Raw genomic sequence first — 17,311 nt, 5'->3', positions numbered from 1 at the left:
TTAATAAGCATTAGTACAATATATGTTTTTAAGAAGTAATTCAAAGGAAAGCACTGATCCTTCAGAAGTCTATGGGAACTGTGAGTGGCACTGCGGGGCTGAGAGCCCTGGGTTGGAAGATGGGACTTGGCCCCATGGGTGGTGGAGGCAGGACCTCTCCATGGCTGTTTTCTGGGGAGTGAAGAAGCTAGCCCTGTGTGATGTGTTGGAGGGTATACAGCAGTGGTGGGGGAGGACCTGATACTTAGGGAAATGATCTTTGCAGTGGTGTTTTGAATTGATGCAAGTGGGACAGGGTTGCTTTTCTCAAGGCCAAAGAAAAGGCTGTTGCAGCAGCAGTCATTGGGTGCATCCATACATTGCTGTGGAGGCAGCAAGGGAAGCCCATAGCTGAGCCAATCCCATGCAGAAAGGTCTGCTAAATTCACCTCCAGCCCAGGTGTAGGTTCCTACAGCCAGATGTGAGGGTGATACCCAGAATAGTGCAAGTCAACGCTAACCAAGATCCATCTCCATGTCTGCAGAAACTGGGAGGAGCAGTAGTAAGACAGGCTGTATCTAGAGACTTGGAGGGTTTTTAGCATTTGATTTCATTAAGTTAGAGCTGACAGCTAAGCTCCTAGGAGGAGATGCCATGTGCCATGGGGCCAGCTGTGCTTAGGCCAGGGGGAGCAATAGGATGTGGTAGGACTGAGCTCTTCTGTTTTCTGAAAGTCATGGAAGCGCCTTGTCCCAAATTGCCACCATTGTTCTTATTCTGGAGCCTCTCCCACCCCTAAAAGAAAAAGATCTTATTTCATAAAGAGGCACTTGCACACTTGCTCCCAGCTGAGCCATCGCTTGTGCAAATGTCGCTGGAGGTGGCAGTGGCTGTGGACTGCACTGACGGGGACGTGGCTCCTGTTCTTTGTGGAAGAATGGTTAAGTGAAAAAGGACACGACTTGATTGATGTGAGCAATCCAGCCTTTGATGGGGCCTGGGAGCCAGAGATCAAGGTAAAATTCCCTTGAGAACAGCAGAAGGAGTACTTGGTAAAACAAGATAAGCGGGACTAAGTCTGGGAAAATGCTGATAAACCCCCCTTTGTGAACAGTGCGTGAACGGCAACTTTGTACCAATCATATAATTGTTTTAAGCGCGTGGACAAGTATAGTTATCCAATGGAATAGTCGCTGTTAGCGCGTGCTTTGCTTAGCTTCTATATAAACCTGTCAAGTAATCTGAATAAACAAGAACGACCATACTCATATTGAGATTCATCGTTACTCCGGGTCTGTCTCCCACTCCGACAGTTCTTGTGTTCTCAGAGTACAGATCTGACAAGCACAGTTGGCTATGACAGCATCATTCAACATCTGAATGATGGCAGGAAGAACTGCAAAGAGTTTGAAGACATTTTGAAGGAAAGGTACGGAGTTGCCTCTGAAAATGGGTTGGGTTGAACCTGGGAAGTGAGGCGGTGGCACTACTTCTACTCCTTGTATTCCCAGTTTGGTTTCTGTTGCGTTTAACTGTCCGCTATGTTAAAACACCTTTGATTGTTGACTGATGAGGAACTTGTTTTCTTACACTGTCCTTTCCTTGCATGGCTGGTGCTGTGGTATGAAGTCCATGCCCAGGAATCCTCAGCTGCGAGGCAGCGATGGTGCCCAGGGCTTGATGCTCACATTTTGAACTGTCTGTTAAAAAGAAAGAGGAATCAGGAGCAGTTTAATAATTCAGTCTTACATGTTGCCAGACATCTGTACTGATGTGTTTGCAGTTGTTGGTGGCCTGCTCAGGCCACACGCTCTCCCATGAAGTTCACCTTGCAGAAGATCAGGTGAAGACCTTGGTATAGGAGAGGCACGGCTTTGTCCTGAATTTGTCTTTGTACATTATGGATAACCCACAGATTTTATGTTAAAAAGAAGTAGTAGCATTAGATAGTGCGTTTATTAATCAGAGGATATGGCCTAAGTAGAGGTTCTGTGGCTACAAAGGCACAACTGAGATGGTCTGGTCATGTATTTTGACTTTATGGTTCACCTGGTTAGCAATGGCTAAATATGAAGAGCGTTGTAGAACAACCCTGAATTAATGTAATTTTGGTATTGAGAACTGGAGAAAACAAACCTCTGAATAAAAGACTTGGTACAAAACAGCCTGGAACAAATGTAATAGGGATGAAGATGAGGAGAACCTGCAGTTAAAAGTGCATAATGCACCTACATCTGTCTAGGCTGTAATCCCATATTCCAGGAAAATTTGGGCTTTCCAGCTGCCCGAGGAACCATCCGCTGAACCGAGAACCATGTCCCACTCATCTGTGACAATGGAGAGAGTGCAAAAAGCCTTCTCCACACCCTGTGCCCCATTCCTCTTTGCTATTGAAGGTTCCTGCTGACGTGTCTAGCCAGGAGGAGATTAGAGGCTGGACCTGGACTCGCTACTGGCACCCCTCTCTGAACATAGCCCAGTTCTCCATGTACAGCACAGCTGTTACATGGTCTCAAACATGAAGAACATGCCTGTTCGATTTGATGCTTTGTCTCAAAAGGAAATTCACGGGAATATTGTTAGATAAGGAAAAAAATCAATTTATAATATTTATTTTTTCCATTTCCCTACAAGCTTTTGGAGTTTTTAAAGAGTTAAGTTAGGTGAACCCCACTGCCAAACTCTAGAAATCAACAACATAAGCATCTGCGTTAGAGATACAGGCATTTTAGGAAGCTATTTATTTTATCCAGTAGACCTTCTAGTGCAAGCCTCTAGCAGTACTTGTTTCTTTCCACTGGCTGCAGACAGCTAGGGCAGCTTGCCCAGATGGAGATATCTACATTTGACCAAGCAAGTCCAGCCCTGGTTGTCTGTACAGATTTCAAAGCAACTGCAGAAAGCTGGTTGTTCTTCGACTGCAACACATAGGCTTTCTTTTTCCCCACCTCTTTCTTCCAAGAGAGAAGGACAATACAATCTCTCAAAGGTGTTATTTATGTTACCTCACAAGATGTGGCCTCTTCTTCAGGTGTTCTCCCTAAGGACCAGAGGCAGGCAGGAGAGAGTACCTATTGCCTCATTTTTAAAAGTCCTGAAGAGCTGAAATGGCCCAGATGAGCTTTGGGGTGCATGTATGGTGGCTGAGTGGTCTTTGAGGTGCCTACTCCCTTCTGTCACATTTGGTTTAAATCAGCCAAATCTGATTCAAAAGTACTTTGTGTGGATGGACCGACAGACACTGATGGCCGAGATGCAGAAAATGTGTGATTGCACAAGCCTTGTTCCCATAGGAAACTGAGCTAAAAACTACTCAGGTGACTCACCTGACTGCATCTAGCCACCAGCTGCACTGGCTGCTTAGTCCTCCATCTCCTGCGGAGGTGGTCCTTGCACCCATTGGCCATGGGGAGAGCAACGCATCGGGACCACAGACACAGCAAAACAAAGTGTTTTCACTAAAAAGGCTGTTGGGTAACTGCAAACAACAGTCTTCCTTCAGCCAACTGTCCACAGTTCATTTGCAGCAGGTCAGAAGATAGGGAGGGTGTTAAGAGTGGGTCTTGGCCTCTGCTGCAAACAAGTATCAGTTTCTGAAATGAGAACTTCCTCTCATTTCTCTCTTTCCTCAACAGGGCAACTATAGAAGAAAAATACAGCAAAGAGCTCATTAACTTGTTGAAGAAGAAGCCCTGCGGGCAGACGGAGCTGAAGTAAGTTCACAGTCCTGTGTGTGTTTTGCTTTTATGGATGTCCTTACTTGGAGCAATGAAGGAGAAAGAAGGAGGCTGAGAGAGACAAAACAGTGTTGAAATGTGATTGGGACACTACCAGAAGATGATCTGAATTTGGTCTTGTGAATGAACAGTGCAGTTGGATTGGCCTTTGCCAATAAATGAGTTGGACTCCACCAAGTTTCCACCAGCTGTAGACTAACCAAAGCATCGTGGACGCTCAGGCGAGACATGGGCTGGCGGTTCAGCAGAGGGCTGAGGATCATGAGACCTTGGGTCTGCTCCTGACTGTTTTTGTGGCCAGAAGGAAGTACAGGTACTTCCTTGACTCAAACCATGCAAATCTTCAAAGCCCAGCGTATTACCACCCCGCAGGGGTGCTGTGGCTGCTGCGGTTGGCTCCATGAGTGGGTCTCCATTTCCCCAGTGACCCTTGGCACTTTCTGCTTCCTGCTTTGTTTCTGTACTTTATACATGCCTGGTCTGATATTCTCTGATCATTTATTTACAGTTTTATATTGAGGTGTCACATAAAATGTTTCTGAAATCTTTATTGTACAATATTAACAGGGAGAAAAGTTCCCTGCATTTCCAACCACTGGCCAATGCACCATGTAGAAGGTGTTCATATGTCCCAAATGATACTTTTAGGAGGTTGCCTGAAACATTTGCCATGAAAGCTGGGATTTTTAAGAGCATCCAGTGTTCAGAAAGATGTAAAGTAGATCTCAAACCAAGTGAGCTGTGTTATACTTGCTGAGAGGGAAAAAGCTGGAGGTGTAAAGAGGGTAAATAAACCTGCTTCGAGCTGCTTTGGCTGGTGTCGAGTGAGGGACTTGCTGTCTGGTTTGGGAGAGGTGCTCTGCTGATGCCTGCACCTGGCCATGCTTTCCCACTCTTTTTAATGCTCTGCCTGTTTTTCAGCACGCTGAAGAGATCCCTGGATGTTTTCAAGCAACGTAAGTAATTCTTCTTCTGACAAACACAAGTTTGTCAGGACACTTGGCAGCGCTAAAGCCTGCAGGCAACTGCTTGGGAAGAAAATAGCAGAGAAACCTCCAAAACAGTGCGATGCTTGGGCCAGGTATAGGCTGTCCTCCTGGCCAGGCTCATTCCAGCGTGTGGGGTTTGGGATGGAGCGCTCTAGGGCACAGGTAGGAGAGGAGACCCACGGGGTGTCCCTTTGGGGATCTCTTGGGCTTTCAGGGCTGGCTGCAGCTCAGAGGTCGTGCTTGCGTTGTACATCAGAAGCTGTGCATGGGAAGCTCAGCTGGAGTTTGTTGGACTGGCTCGCCTTGCCCTCTTCACACATAAGCAGTAATTGGAGCATCTAAAAGATGATGCTTTGGCCACCTTATATTGTCCCTTCATTGCCACGTGTCACAGCCTGCCAGGGTACAGGCAGCCAGCATCCCTACCCTGAGGGCTAGTGCTCTGCTATCCTGTGCTGAGTCCACCTTCCACCCCAGCCAGGTTTGTCTGCTGCCCTGTACCTTGGAGGACCTCCCTGACGAGGCTCTGCCCTCGCAGCAGCTGACTATTAATAGCTGTGGGTTTGAAACAGCTCTGGGGGCTGAATCGTGAGCTACAGTTTGGCTTAGCTCCCTTGATAAGCTTGCTGGGGTGGTGTTTCGTGGTATGGCTGCTCACTTTCAGCAAGATGAGCCTGAGATTTTTTTAGCATTAGTTTTTCTGTGCCCCAGACAGCCGTTTCAGGGTGTGATGTGTTGAAACATGCCTGAATTCATCTGGATGAGGGGGAGATGTGACTGTGCTTGTTTGAATAACTTCTCTTGATATGAGTTTTCTTAAACTGAAGGGCAGGCCCCAGCAGGACTGATCCTGAATAGCTCCTTACATAGGCAGACACTGCTTGGAGGCTGCTTCAAAAGTGCTGCTGCTTTTATGTGTTTCTGCAAGGGGATGCATGATGTGGGGTCTCTGGGTCAGTTTGATGTCAGCTACAGCAGTTGAATTGAGCAACAGAATCTTAGGAATATATATATTTATATATTTAATTTTTTTCTTTGCAGAGATAGACAATGTGGGGCAAGGTCACATCCAGCTGGCGCAAACCCTTTGGGAGGAAGCAAAGAAAATGGAGGACTTCAGGGAAAAGCAAAAACTGCATCAGAAAAAGGTCAGGCACCATGGGAGCACACGCCTTCGCCGCAGGGTGTTGATCCTGCCCCAGCAATGGGCTGCTCCTGGCTGGTGTCTCCTGCCGTGCCCCAGCCCCCTCCGTGTTCCCGGTGCCTGCTGCTGCCAGGAAGTCCTGAGCTCCTTCCTACATGTTGCAACCGTGTTGGTGAACTGTGCGGCAATCTGCGACTTCCTTCTTCTCACTGCTGCGTCTTCTCCTTTGGGTGCCTTTTGGGGCCAGCTATAGCAGGGACTCAGCTCCAGGGATGCCAGCCTCAACCAGGAATGTTTTTAAAACATATATATAGTGCTGTATGATCTCCATAGGGTCTGCTAAAATTGGTAAGCCTTTTAACTTCTTCTGACTTGATATTCCTTTGTCTGGAAAATGAGGGAAAACTGCTAGAACCAGGGGCTGGTTTGGACCTAGCAGAGGGGAGTGGGCTTCCCAATTTTGCCAGACCCTATGGAGATCATACAGTACTATATATTGCTAGGATTTCATTTGTAGAGCTCCTTTGCATACACAAGTGGAGGCTTAGATAGATAGAAGCATAAAAGATGGGTTTTGTGAAGATGCTTTGGGTGGATGAAGGTCCTTAAACCCATCTCAGTCTGGTCCATTCCTCTTCCTTTCCTAAGCCATGTAGCCCATCCTGGAGCTTTGATGGTCAGTGACGTGCTGACTCTGGGTCTGTTGTCTTCACAGATAGAGCTGATAATGGAGGCGATTCACAAAAACAGGAATTTGCAGTACAAGAAGACCATGGAGGTAAAGCAAACGTGCTACTGTTTCTTGCCATATGGGTTAATGCTGCTAACATGCACAGCACTGGGGCAGACTTAAATGCGAGGGTCTTCCTCCTCTGCTGCAACTCTCTACATTGTGTCTGCACGAGCAGTATGCAGGGTGTGCTCAGAAAAACTGAAGAGTACGCCAGGGACATGGCCGGTGGTAGCCTTGCCGGGTTGGATACGAGTGATTTAGATGTCATGGACTTAGTTGCCATGAGCTTTTCATCCCAAATGAAGAGCAGCTTGCCTTGTGAGGTCGGTTTTGCCCAGGCATTAGGGCATCTGGGACCTTGTGTGCCGTCCCCTGCTCTGCTGGCAGCCTGTGCCCACCTCTTCACCTGTGGGCTGTGCTTTCCTCCAAAGCCTCCTGCGTGAGCTGTATTTGCATCTCATTGCTTGCTGACATACTCCTGCTGCATTTGGTGGCTCTTCTAGGCCAAGCGGCTCTACGAGCAGTGCTGCAGGGATAAGGACGAGGCGGAACAGGCTGTGCACCGCAACGCAAACCTGGTGACGCAGAAGCAGCAGGAGAAGGTATGGAGAGCGGGGTGGCCGTGGGGCAGGGGGAGAAAGGGGTGTCTCTTCTTGCAGCTCTCCTGCCCCATGGCTCTCCTCCCAGCTCTGGGTTTTGGGGTGAGATGGGAGGGCTGATGATGTTCCCTGGTGTCGTGGTTTAACCCCAGCCAGCAAGTGAGCACCACACAGCTGCTCGCTCACTCCCCCCACAGTGGGATGGGGGAGAGAATCAGAAGAGTAAAAGTGAGAACACTCGTGGGTTGAGATAAAGACAGTTTAATAGGGAAAGCAAAAGCCGTGCACGCAAGCAAAGCAAAGCAAGGAATTCCTTCACTACTTCCCATGGGCAGGCAGGTGTTCAGCCATCTCCAGGAAAGCAGGGCTCCATCACACGTAACGGTTACTTGGGAAGACAAATGCCATCACTCCGAATGTCCCCCCTTCCTTCTTCTTCCCCAGCTTTATATACTGAGCATGACGTCATATGGTATGGAATAGCCCTTTGGTCAGTTTGGATCAACTATCCTGGCTGTGTCCCCTCCCAACTTCTTCTGCACCTGGCAGAGCATGGGAAGCTGAAAAGTCCTTGACCAGTGCAGCAACAACTAAAACATCTCTCTATTATTGTCGCGGATGGAGTGAGCGTGCACTTCACTTGTTAGAGAAAAGTAAAAATATAGTTTATTGATACAGAATAGGGAGTTAACAAAGTTCAATGCGACAGTGTTTTAACAAGATTCGATGGCGAGGTGCACTTGATTATTTACTGCATAGAGGACAGGGTCAGACAAAACTGTCAGGGAGACCCTCCCGTTGAGTCATGAGGTTCGGAAAAAGATCCCCTTGCTTTCTAAACTCCTTCTCAGAGAGGAGTCTAGGTGCGGCTAGATCCAGTCCTAGTCCCAGACTTGGTCAACGGTTTATGTCTAAAGGATTATATATGTGCGCAATCAATCCTTTATATCACTTAGCTAAGATTTCAAAGTTTAGCATGCTATTAGTCACTTACTGAGGATCTGTTGCGGCAAGGAATCTCTCAACCTCGAGGAGTAACCTTGAGAGGCGTCCCTGCTCAAGGGGAGATCCTGGCGTGCAGCCCGCTGCCGTGCAGGAGAGCTCAAAGGGCCCTGGGCTGTCCACTATTTAAGGAGTAAGATGATTGACTTATGGTCATATTTGCATATCAGCAAGAGGTTTAGATCCCTGCTTCAGGCAGCCCTTGGCTACTTTGTTGCTATTCGTCCTCAAGGTCCAGCATAAGCTGGATGCAGCTATCGGGATGACTCCCACTGATGGTTACTGCTTGTGCAGGGAGCAGGGGGGGGGGAGCACACCGCCACAATTATCAACACTGTTTTCAGCACAAATCCAAAACATAGCCCCATACCAGCCACTATAAAGAAAATTAACTCTATCCCAGCCAAAACCAGCACATTCTCCACCCCTTATTCCATACCATTTACGTCATGCTCAGGTCTCACACTATCCAATACATTCTCATTACCCACCATCACCCTTCCCATCCTTTGATATAATACACACATATCATTCCCTTAGTCTATGGACCATCCCTGTAAAATGTCCATAAATGTCCACAAAATGTCCACTGAGTTCATTTAGTCCATGACTTTGGGCTCCATCTGTTATGGTTGTTATTCAGGCCAGGAGAGGTGGTGTGTTGCTTGGAGTTATTGGGCACCAAAGCCAGCTCAGGTCAGGTCACTGCTGCACTTGCACTGCTTCTTGTAAGGCTTCTCCTCCATTTGTTCAGGTGGTTCCAGCTGTAGTAATTCCTATAACATGCAACTCAAATCATGAGTTACACCAATTTAAAGGTATTTGCATTACAATCTCCACCCCTGGTCCCTTTGTGCCAGGATATCCTGGCACAAGGGTTTAACATTGCAATGAACTCCTCCCCTTGCTCCTAGCCTGGCTAGCAACAAGGGGTTCCTGCTATAGTAATTCCCACAACATGCAACTCAAATCCCGGGATACAACCATTTAAAGGTATTTCCATTACAGTCTCCACCCCTGGTCCCTTTGGACCAGACCATCGGGTTTAACATTGCAATGAACTCCTCCCCTTGCCTATGCTCCAGCTTGGACTTATCCACAGAATGTAGTCCCTTCAGAAGTAAACTTGCTCCAACATGGACTTCATCCACAGCCACAGATGCTTCGAGGTGCACCTTCTCCAGCGTGGACTTATCCTTGGGCCACAATCCCTTCAGAGGTATACCTGCTGTGGCACAGACATAACCATGGCCACAGACGTTTCAAGATATACGCTGCTCTGGCATGGGCTAATCCATGGGCACAGACGCTTCGGGGTGTCCTGCTCCCACATGGATTCATCCACAGGTCACAGTCCCTTTGACTCGAGTTCACACTGGAGTTCCAGCCTGTCCAGTACAGCAGCACAGAAACAGCAGCGATGCCCTGGCCATCTGCCAGCCCAGGCACATGGCCATTGCTGTTATCAAAATGTTCCCAGGCACAGCAGCCTAAGATGATAAGCAGTACAGCAGCACGGCAAGCAGTGAAAGCAAAAAGCAGCCACTAACGAGCCCTAGACTCTAATATACAGTAAGGCAAGCAAGCCCCATGGCAAGCACAGAAGCCTGCTGATTAATAGTTTAACAGCAATAACAGCTATAAATTCGACCTAGCACATTCCAATCAAATCTGTCATTATCTCGAACCCTTCGAGCCCCACATTGGGCGCCAAAAAAGGACTGTCGTGGTTTAGCCCCAGCCGGCAACTAAGCACCACACAGCCGCTCGCTCACTCCCCCCACAGAGGGATGGGGGAGAGAATTGGAAGAGCAAAAGTAAGAAAACTCGAGGGTTGAGATAAGAACAGTTTAATAAGTAAAGCAAAAGCCGCGCATGCAAGCAAAGCAAAACAAGGAATTCATTCACTGCTTCCCATGGGCAGGCAGGTGTTCAGCCATCTCCAGGAAAGCAGGGCTCCATCACGCGTAATGGTTACTTGGGAAGACAAATGCCATCACTCCAAATGTCCCCCCTTCCTTCTTCTTCCCCCAGCTTTATATACTGAGCATGATGTCATATGGTATGGAATAGCCCTTTGGTCAGTTTGGATCAACTATCTTGGCTGTGTTCCCTCCCAACTTCTTCTGCACCTGGCAGAGCATGGGAAGCTGAAAAGTCCTTGACTAGTGCAGCAACAACTAAAACATCAGTGTGTTATCAACACTGTTTTCAGCACAAATCCCAAACATAGCTCCATACTAGCTACTATAAAGAAAATTAACTCTATCCCAGCCAAAACCAGCACACCTGGTTGGGCTGCAGTGCCGTCGGTGATGCACCAGGGCTCTCCTCTACCTTTCTTCTCTCTCCCATTTTTGGCAGCTGTTCCTGAAGCTGGCTCAGACAAAATCAGCTCTGGAGGACTCTGGTGAGCATGGAAATGCAGCGTTTGGAGAGCGAGGGGAGCATTTCCCGGGGCAGGGGGTTGTGAAGCTGTGGCATGGCTCTTGGGCGAGCTCTAGCTCTTGGGTCAGGCACAGCTCCTCAGAAACACGTGCCCAAGACACTAGAGGTGGGCACCTGCCCTGGAGAAGCCTGCATGGCTCCACCAAGGCTGCTCCCACCATTTCCCTGTGGCAGGACCCTCCGCCTTGCTGTGCAGCTCTGCGTCCCCTTGCAGTGCCCACCCACAGCCGAGCTCACGCATTACTGCTGCTTTCTCCCTGATGTCCCAGCCATTTCAGGCTTCACATATTACCTTCTAGCGAAGGGGTTTTTTTAATTAATGTTAATCAGATGACAATGTGATTTCTTTCGCAGATAGGAGTTACCAGCAGAGCGTTACCACACTGGAGAAGATCCGGGAAGAATGGCAGAAAGAGCACATCAAAGCTTGCGAGGTAAATGCCCCAAAATGCCTTCATGTGGCAGCATGGTCCTCTGGATGTCCATCTCCTTGCTGCGGGGGTCAGGGATAGTGCAGATTTGCCTTCTCTGTATTCCTCTGGCAGGTGTTGCAGCTAACCCTGCGTCTGTCACACTTGGCTTCTGGATTCAATGTCCCACTACTTCGAGGTTTCCACTCCTTTTTTATTTTTATTTTTTTTCTTCCACCACCTTTTAAAATTGACAGAGTCAATGCACTAAGTAGTGACATTTTTGCTTATTGCCTGTCTGCAAGTTCGGTGTGGCCATCATCTTGAACAGTCACAGTCATGGTCACCTCTGCACACCTGGCGACTCAAGGCCAATATGTGCTATAGCTGCAACACCCCCCAGCAGACTCTGAAACTCTGAAAGACTTTAAATTACTTTGCAGCAGAGGCAGGTGGCAGGTTGGGGATGCAGGCTGGGTGAAGCCATCCCCATGCACCAGGAGCCCTTCGCCTGGTGCACGTGGTAGTGTGGGAACCCCTCCGAGTGGTTGTATCAGCCTAACGCAGACTGTCTCATAGCGAAGTGGTTTAGAAAGGATTTCTAGCATGTGCTGGGGAAGTCCAGAGCTGGTGGCGAGAGGACCATGTAGCTGCTCTGCTGCTGACCTGTGTCTTGCAGCCGCCTGTGATCTGTGACTGAGGGATGGACAGGGACTGCAGAGATCCGTGTTTTATCCCAGGTCTGCTGCAAGCTTGCAAAAGGTCTTCCCATCCCCAGCCACACCAATCCCTTCCCAAGCTTTTTCTCCTCAGGCCTCTAATTTACTTTTTCCTTTTGAAATGGAATTTGCTGTCTGTTTTGTGTGGTGTGTGTTGGTGTCTCAGTGCTGGTGTGCTTTTGGTGTCTGGGGTCTCCAAAAGCCTCTCTGATGGTGGGGTGTGGGAAGCAGTAGTTTCAGTTCCGCAGATGGATCACATGGAGGTTTTCCCCTTGGTGTGTTGCAAAGGTCATAACTGATAACAAGTGCATATGTACACTTGGGATGAAAGGTTATCTTTCATGGAAATGAGTAAAAGCATGTGAAATTGAGGTATACCAGACAGCAGATTTCAAAAGACTTGGGTTTAAATCTGCATGGGAAAGGGCTAGGCAGGAAAGAGGGAGAAGAGCAGCCAGTCAATGCACCTCTGTTTTCATACATCCCCAGTGCTTTTTTATTGCTCTCCATACCTGTGGGAGGGAAGTAAGCTGGGACTGCAGGACCATGGGGTGCCTAGGGAACATGCACTGCCTTTAGAAGCTAGCTTGGTCTCCCCAGAGAGAGCGGTGTGCCGGGTGACCCCTTCCACATTGGTCCTGCAGACCTTCCCGAGCTTAACACTCATCTTTGAAATACCTGGTTGCATAGAGGGATGATTTCTCCTCTGGATGAGCTGGAGGACTCATGGTTTCCATGTTTCCTGCAGGAGACCACCACCACCTGCATCTCACTGAGGACAGTCATCTTTGTAGTGGCACTTGGGGATGAGAAACATTCAGGATAAAAGAGATTTGCTCTCATTTTAAAGATGTTAGGGCTGTTTTGTCTGTGTCGTTACAGTTCTTTGAGACTCAGGAGTGCGAGCGGATCAACTACTTCCGCAACGCCCTCTGGCTTCATGTCAACCAGCTCTCCCAGGACTGCATCCAGAATGATGAGGTACATCAAATGAAAATCTTCATTTTTCTGTTTGGAAAGCAAAGCCCAATTTGCTTTCCTGTGCACTGAGCTGTGTTATGTCAGAGTTGGGCTGTGGCCTTTGATTGGCCACCAGACACCAGCATGAGTGTGCAGCCAGAAGGTTCTGGCCAGAGCTCTTGCAGATGAGGTTGCCTCTGGGATTCCCATGTTTTTTGAGGGTGGTGAAACACTGGAACAGGTTGCCCAGAGAGGTGGTAGATGCCCCATCCCTGGAAACATTCAAGGTCAGGTTGGATGGGGCTCTGAGCAACCTGATCTAGTTGAAGATGTCCCTGCTCATTGCAGGGGGGTTGGACTAGATGACCTTTAAAGATCCCTTCCAACCCAAATCATTCTATGATTCTGTGATTCCCCTACCATTGAAGCTTGTGTCCTGGGTGAGCATTGGGCTTTCACCCCATGTGTGATAAACAATTGGAAAAAACCCTCTTGTTTTTTGACCTGATGTATAGAAATGCTTTTTATTTCCCTTTTGCAGAAATATGAGGAAATCCACAAGAGTTTAGAAATGTGAAGCATTGAGAAGGATATTGATTTCTTTGTAAATTTACACAAAACTGGAAGTTTGGCCCCAGGTAAAAGCTCAGTACAATCTCACAAAGTAGTGGTGACTTCCTTGTACTCCTCATGGAGCTGCTGCTCTGATCAGCATCAGTTTGGATGCAAAAAACATTGATTTTGCAACATCCCTCCTTTCATTCACTGGCATGCAGCACTAGTCTCTGCCTCTTATCACCAGCCCCTGAAGATAATCTCCCCTTTCTGTAACTTTTAATTTCCTGAGAGAGGAAAGACTTAGCAGCTGAATGTTGGTGTTGACAAGTAGCTTATGCTTATAAAAGGTCTGTACTTTACTATTGTTAACTTTTCCTAGCTCCTGTTGTTTATGAAAACTACTATAATACACAGAGAAATGCAACTCCTGTGAGAAGTCCGGTTCCTGTACCCATATCAAGGTAAGGGACATAACATGTACAATTGCAATTGCTATTGCAAATGATGCTCTCCCCCCCCCCCCCCCCCCAAAAGGCATATTTTGTTGCTTTCAGTCTGTTGGAGGCTTGATTTGGGAGTATTAGAGGAAAATATTTCCCGTGCGATGTAGTCCATCACTCTCCACAGCAAGAGTTATGCCAATGTGCTGCCTATTATAAGCTCTTCAAGGACCCCCTCAAGCCCAGTCATAGGTTTTTGCTCCCCCTTTTGGGGTCATTTCTCCCTTCTCATGGGTGGGAATATTATTCTGAAAGTGCTTGTGGTGAGGGTGTGCTCATTTTTTCTTGTGCCAAGCCTCTTCCAGAAGTCCTTTGCATTGAGGTGAGCAGCTGTGGTACTTGGACAGCAGAAAAGCAAGGCAGTTGCATGTCTTGCTCTCTCTGGGAACAATCTGAGCTCCCTTTTAGAGCAGCCTTTGATACCAAAATGAAACCTTCTGGGCTTCCCTGCATGGTTCTCTGTGGTCTGTCTATCTGAGGAGAGATGGATCAGTTAAAAGCATGTGTGGGTAGAGGGAGGAACAGCAGAGCTGTTTCAGAGCTGAATTCACTCCTCTGGGTGAATTCAGAGCTGAATTCACTCTTCTGGGACAGAAGGTGGGCAGGGAGGACAGGGTGAAGGATGCTTCTGCCAGGGGGAAGATGAGGATTCAGGGCCAAAGACTCTTGCTAAAGATGAGTGTGCCACTTTGGCTGTCCTGTCAGGAGAGGAGTCACCACCAATTATGGCTTCCTGATGTCTCATTCTGGGCAAAGGCATGCAAAAAGGCATGCTCTGAGGCCCACTTGTGAATGTTTCCCCAACTTAGTGCTTTTTGGTTACTTTTTCCTCTCACCCACTGTATCAACTTCATTTCCTGTGTTTGCCAAGCAGGCTGTTGGTGGTGAGCCCACCATGACATGCCTTGGTACCAGGTCTCCATAAAGCCCAGGCTGGCCAAACCTCTTGCCCTCCCACCAGCTCTGGAAAGGCAGTTGGAGAGCGCAGAGCCAGGGCAATGGGAGTCCCATAGCCACGCAGATCCTCAGTTCTGTTTCCTTATGTGCAGGAGGGGACCTCTACCCACCCCGACCAGCGCACCAGGTGAGTTACTTGCTTTATGGGGTTTCTGGCCCCACAGAGGAACTCTCTGCTCTTGCTCTTCCCCATCAGATCATGAGCTTTAGCTCTCTAAAGGGATTGCTTTAGGTGAAGCTCCTGCTGTAAGTCCGGTCCCCACTGAAAGATGCTGGGAAGTTGGGCGCTGACTTTGGAGGCAAGGTTTCACCCAGAAGAAGTTCTGATCAAAGCCCTGCGTGTAGGCATTTCTGAAGCTTAAGGATGTCTAAGCTTGGGATCCCACCTGTCTCTGCAGTTTGGACCCTTCTCTGCTTCAGCAGCACGATCTGTATCATTCCCAGTGCCACTTTAGTGATGGGATACTGCAGCAGGACTCAGTAAAATGAGGTCCTGCTTTGGCTCTTGGGCAAATCAAGTAATTTCTTTGAGTCTCATTCCCCCCTACCTCCCATCCCTTTAACACAGGTGGCTGGTGCATGGTGTTTCTGTCCTGTGTAAAGTCTCGTAATGAGCACTTCTCATGAGCAGACCTAATTTTTTTGTGCTCTGTGTTTCAGGTGAGCCTGATTACGCCACAGTTGATGGCTACAGCTTGATACATCACTAATAGCCACAGTAAGTACTCACATTTGATGAAGAAAGGATTTAATATGAGATGCAGCTACACAGAGGAGGGACAGTGGAGAAAGAAAGGCCACCGGTTAAGGGATGACATTTTGTGGTGACCAACTGGGAGTGATGATCATGTCAGCCCTCCCATCACCTGTCTGAGCTGGAGCTGTGGTTTAGATGCTGTCAATCGTGTTCTGTAGGTTCTCCAGGCAGAAGACACTGTTGGTCTGGCCAGTGTGGCAGAGGTGGTGTTTCCAGTTATTCCCAGCCACACAGAGCTGAAGTGCTTCTCCGTTTTAAGAAAGTATTTGAGGACTCTGATAATTATTTGTGCATTCAGAAAGTGCCTACTAAAAATCTGTGCCTTTGATCAGCAAACTCCTTGGACGGATATCCCATCTTCACACTCGGGAAGAAAAGGAATATAAGCAATGGACCCGGACACAGGACGATCTTCTGTGTCGGAAGAAGTTTTTGATTTGAATTTCTTCTAAAGTGCAGCCATCTGGGAGAGGCTGGAGCTTCCCACGCTCCAGATAACTAGAGAAGTCATATGTGCTGAGAGGAGCGTTGCGATGCTTTGGGCATGCTGGCTTGTGTTCAGGGCATACATATCCCACTCAGATCTCAGGTTTCACTTTTTCCTGTTTCTAAAGTCTTTCATTAATGGTGATTAAACTTTTAATTTAGATTTAATTTCGGTCATGTCTCTCAGGGAGCTTACTTAAAGGAGCACCAACCATGGAGGAGACCATGGGTCTGGCTTAGCTGTAGATGTGGTCCAGGCTTAAGCGCTGATACTGGAAGCTGATTTGCATCTTGCCTGATGCAGCAGTCCACAGCGCAGCTACCTAGTGAGAGGCTGTGCCACCACAAACCTGCTGGGAAGTCCTGCACCCTACAGCGTTGTTAAGGATCTGAAGGAAGTTGGTCAGCTCTTCCAACCGCCTCTCCAATGAGGGGATTGAAGTTTTTTAGGCTCATGGTATAGCTTGTCCCTGGTAGGCTCTGGAGACCCCCATTTGATTAACTTCTGGGAATCCCTGAACTTGGACTCATTCTGGCTATGCACCACTGGAAACAAACCGTTGGCCTGGAGCCGTGAAACTTGTTTCCTGACCAGGTCTCCTCAAAGTTCACGCCCTTTTTGTTAGCATATATATGATTATGGCTTTGATTCAGAAGCTCACATGCCTCAGGGCTGCTGGTCTCTCTGAAGTCCCTGTGTGCAGTGTTGCTTAACAGCTCCTCAGTGCCTTACGACACTGAACACGGGGATGCAGGACATGGGGACCAGCACACAATTTAGCTGTCTAAACCTGGTGCCAGGTGACTAACATCAGAGCAACAGGAGTTGCTAGTTGTATGATCTTCAAGTTGAATCTGCATGACTTCAGTGTGTGCCTAAGCCCACTGGTCCCCAGGGCTTTTACTGTATTTCCTTGCACGGAGAAGATCACGATGAGCTTTAACATCTGTCCTGCTGCATTATAATGAACTGTGCAAAGTGCATGTCAAGGAATCAGTTGTCCTATTTTATTTCTGAAAGAGCAAGTGTACAAATATTCTTCTGAAGGAGCCTGCTGTAGTCCTAGTTCTTTAAATACATATTTTAAAAATAAGTTTTGACACTCATGTGCTGGATATGTATGTTTGTTTGTTTTGTTTTTTTTTTTTTTAAAGGTTGTCACGTTCACTTTCTGTCAGGGCTGGGGCTGGTAAACCTTCAAAGCACCCTAGGATGTTTTGGGTGGTGTGAGTTGCCTCTCCTGGAAGGAAGCCTACAAGAGCATATCCTTGCTCAGCCTTTATTTCAGTACTTGCTCAGTACCAAGACAGTTGTGGGAGAGAACTCGCCAA

General features: G+C 47.9%; 1 protein-coding gene across 1 annotated transcript; it reads left to right on the top strand.

The window, feature by feature from the left end:
- The first annotated feature begins 848 nt into the window (after nucleotides 1–848).
- On the top strand, nucleotides 849–17,019 carry PSTPIP2 (proline-serine-threonine phosphatase interacting protein 2). Its single transcript, XM_075488780.1, has 15 exons — nucleotides 849–920; nucleotides 1,294–1,409; nucleotides 3,616–3,693; nucleotides 4,639–4,673; nucleotides 5,748–5,854; nucleotides 6,566–6,628; nucleotides 7,087–7,185; nucleotides 10,549–10,594; nucleotides 10,987–11,066; nucleotides 12,644–12,742; nucleotides 13,263–13,359; nucleotides 13,659–13,740; nucleotides 14,829–14,863; nucleotides 15,397–15,454; nucleotides 15,652–17,019. Exons 1-11 carry the CDS (start codon nucleotides 849–851, stop codon nucleotides 13,296–13,298), a joined length of 831 nt encoding a protein of 276 aa, XP_075344895.1. The 3' UTR covers nucleotides 13,299–13,359; nucleotides 13,659–13,740; nucleotides 14,829–14,863; nucleotides 15,397–15,454; nucleotides 15,652–17,019.
- The last annotated feature ends 292 nt before the right edge of the window (nucleotides 17,020–17,311 follow it).

This window comes from Mycteria americana (assembly GCF_035582795.1).
Source record: "Mycteria americana isolate JAX WOST 10 ecotype Jacksonville Zoo and Gardens chromosome Z unlocalized genomic scaffold, USCA_MyAme_1.0 Scaffold_18, whole genome shotgun sequence".
In the NCBI taxonomy this organism is placed as follows: domain Eukaryota; kingdom Metazoa; phylum Chordata; class Aves; order Ciconiiformes; family Ciconiidae; genus Mycteria; species Mycteria americana.
This window is presented reverse-complemented; position numbering and strand designations above follow the sequence as displayed.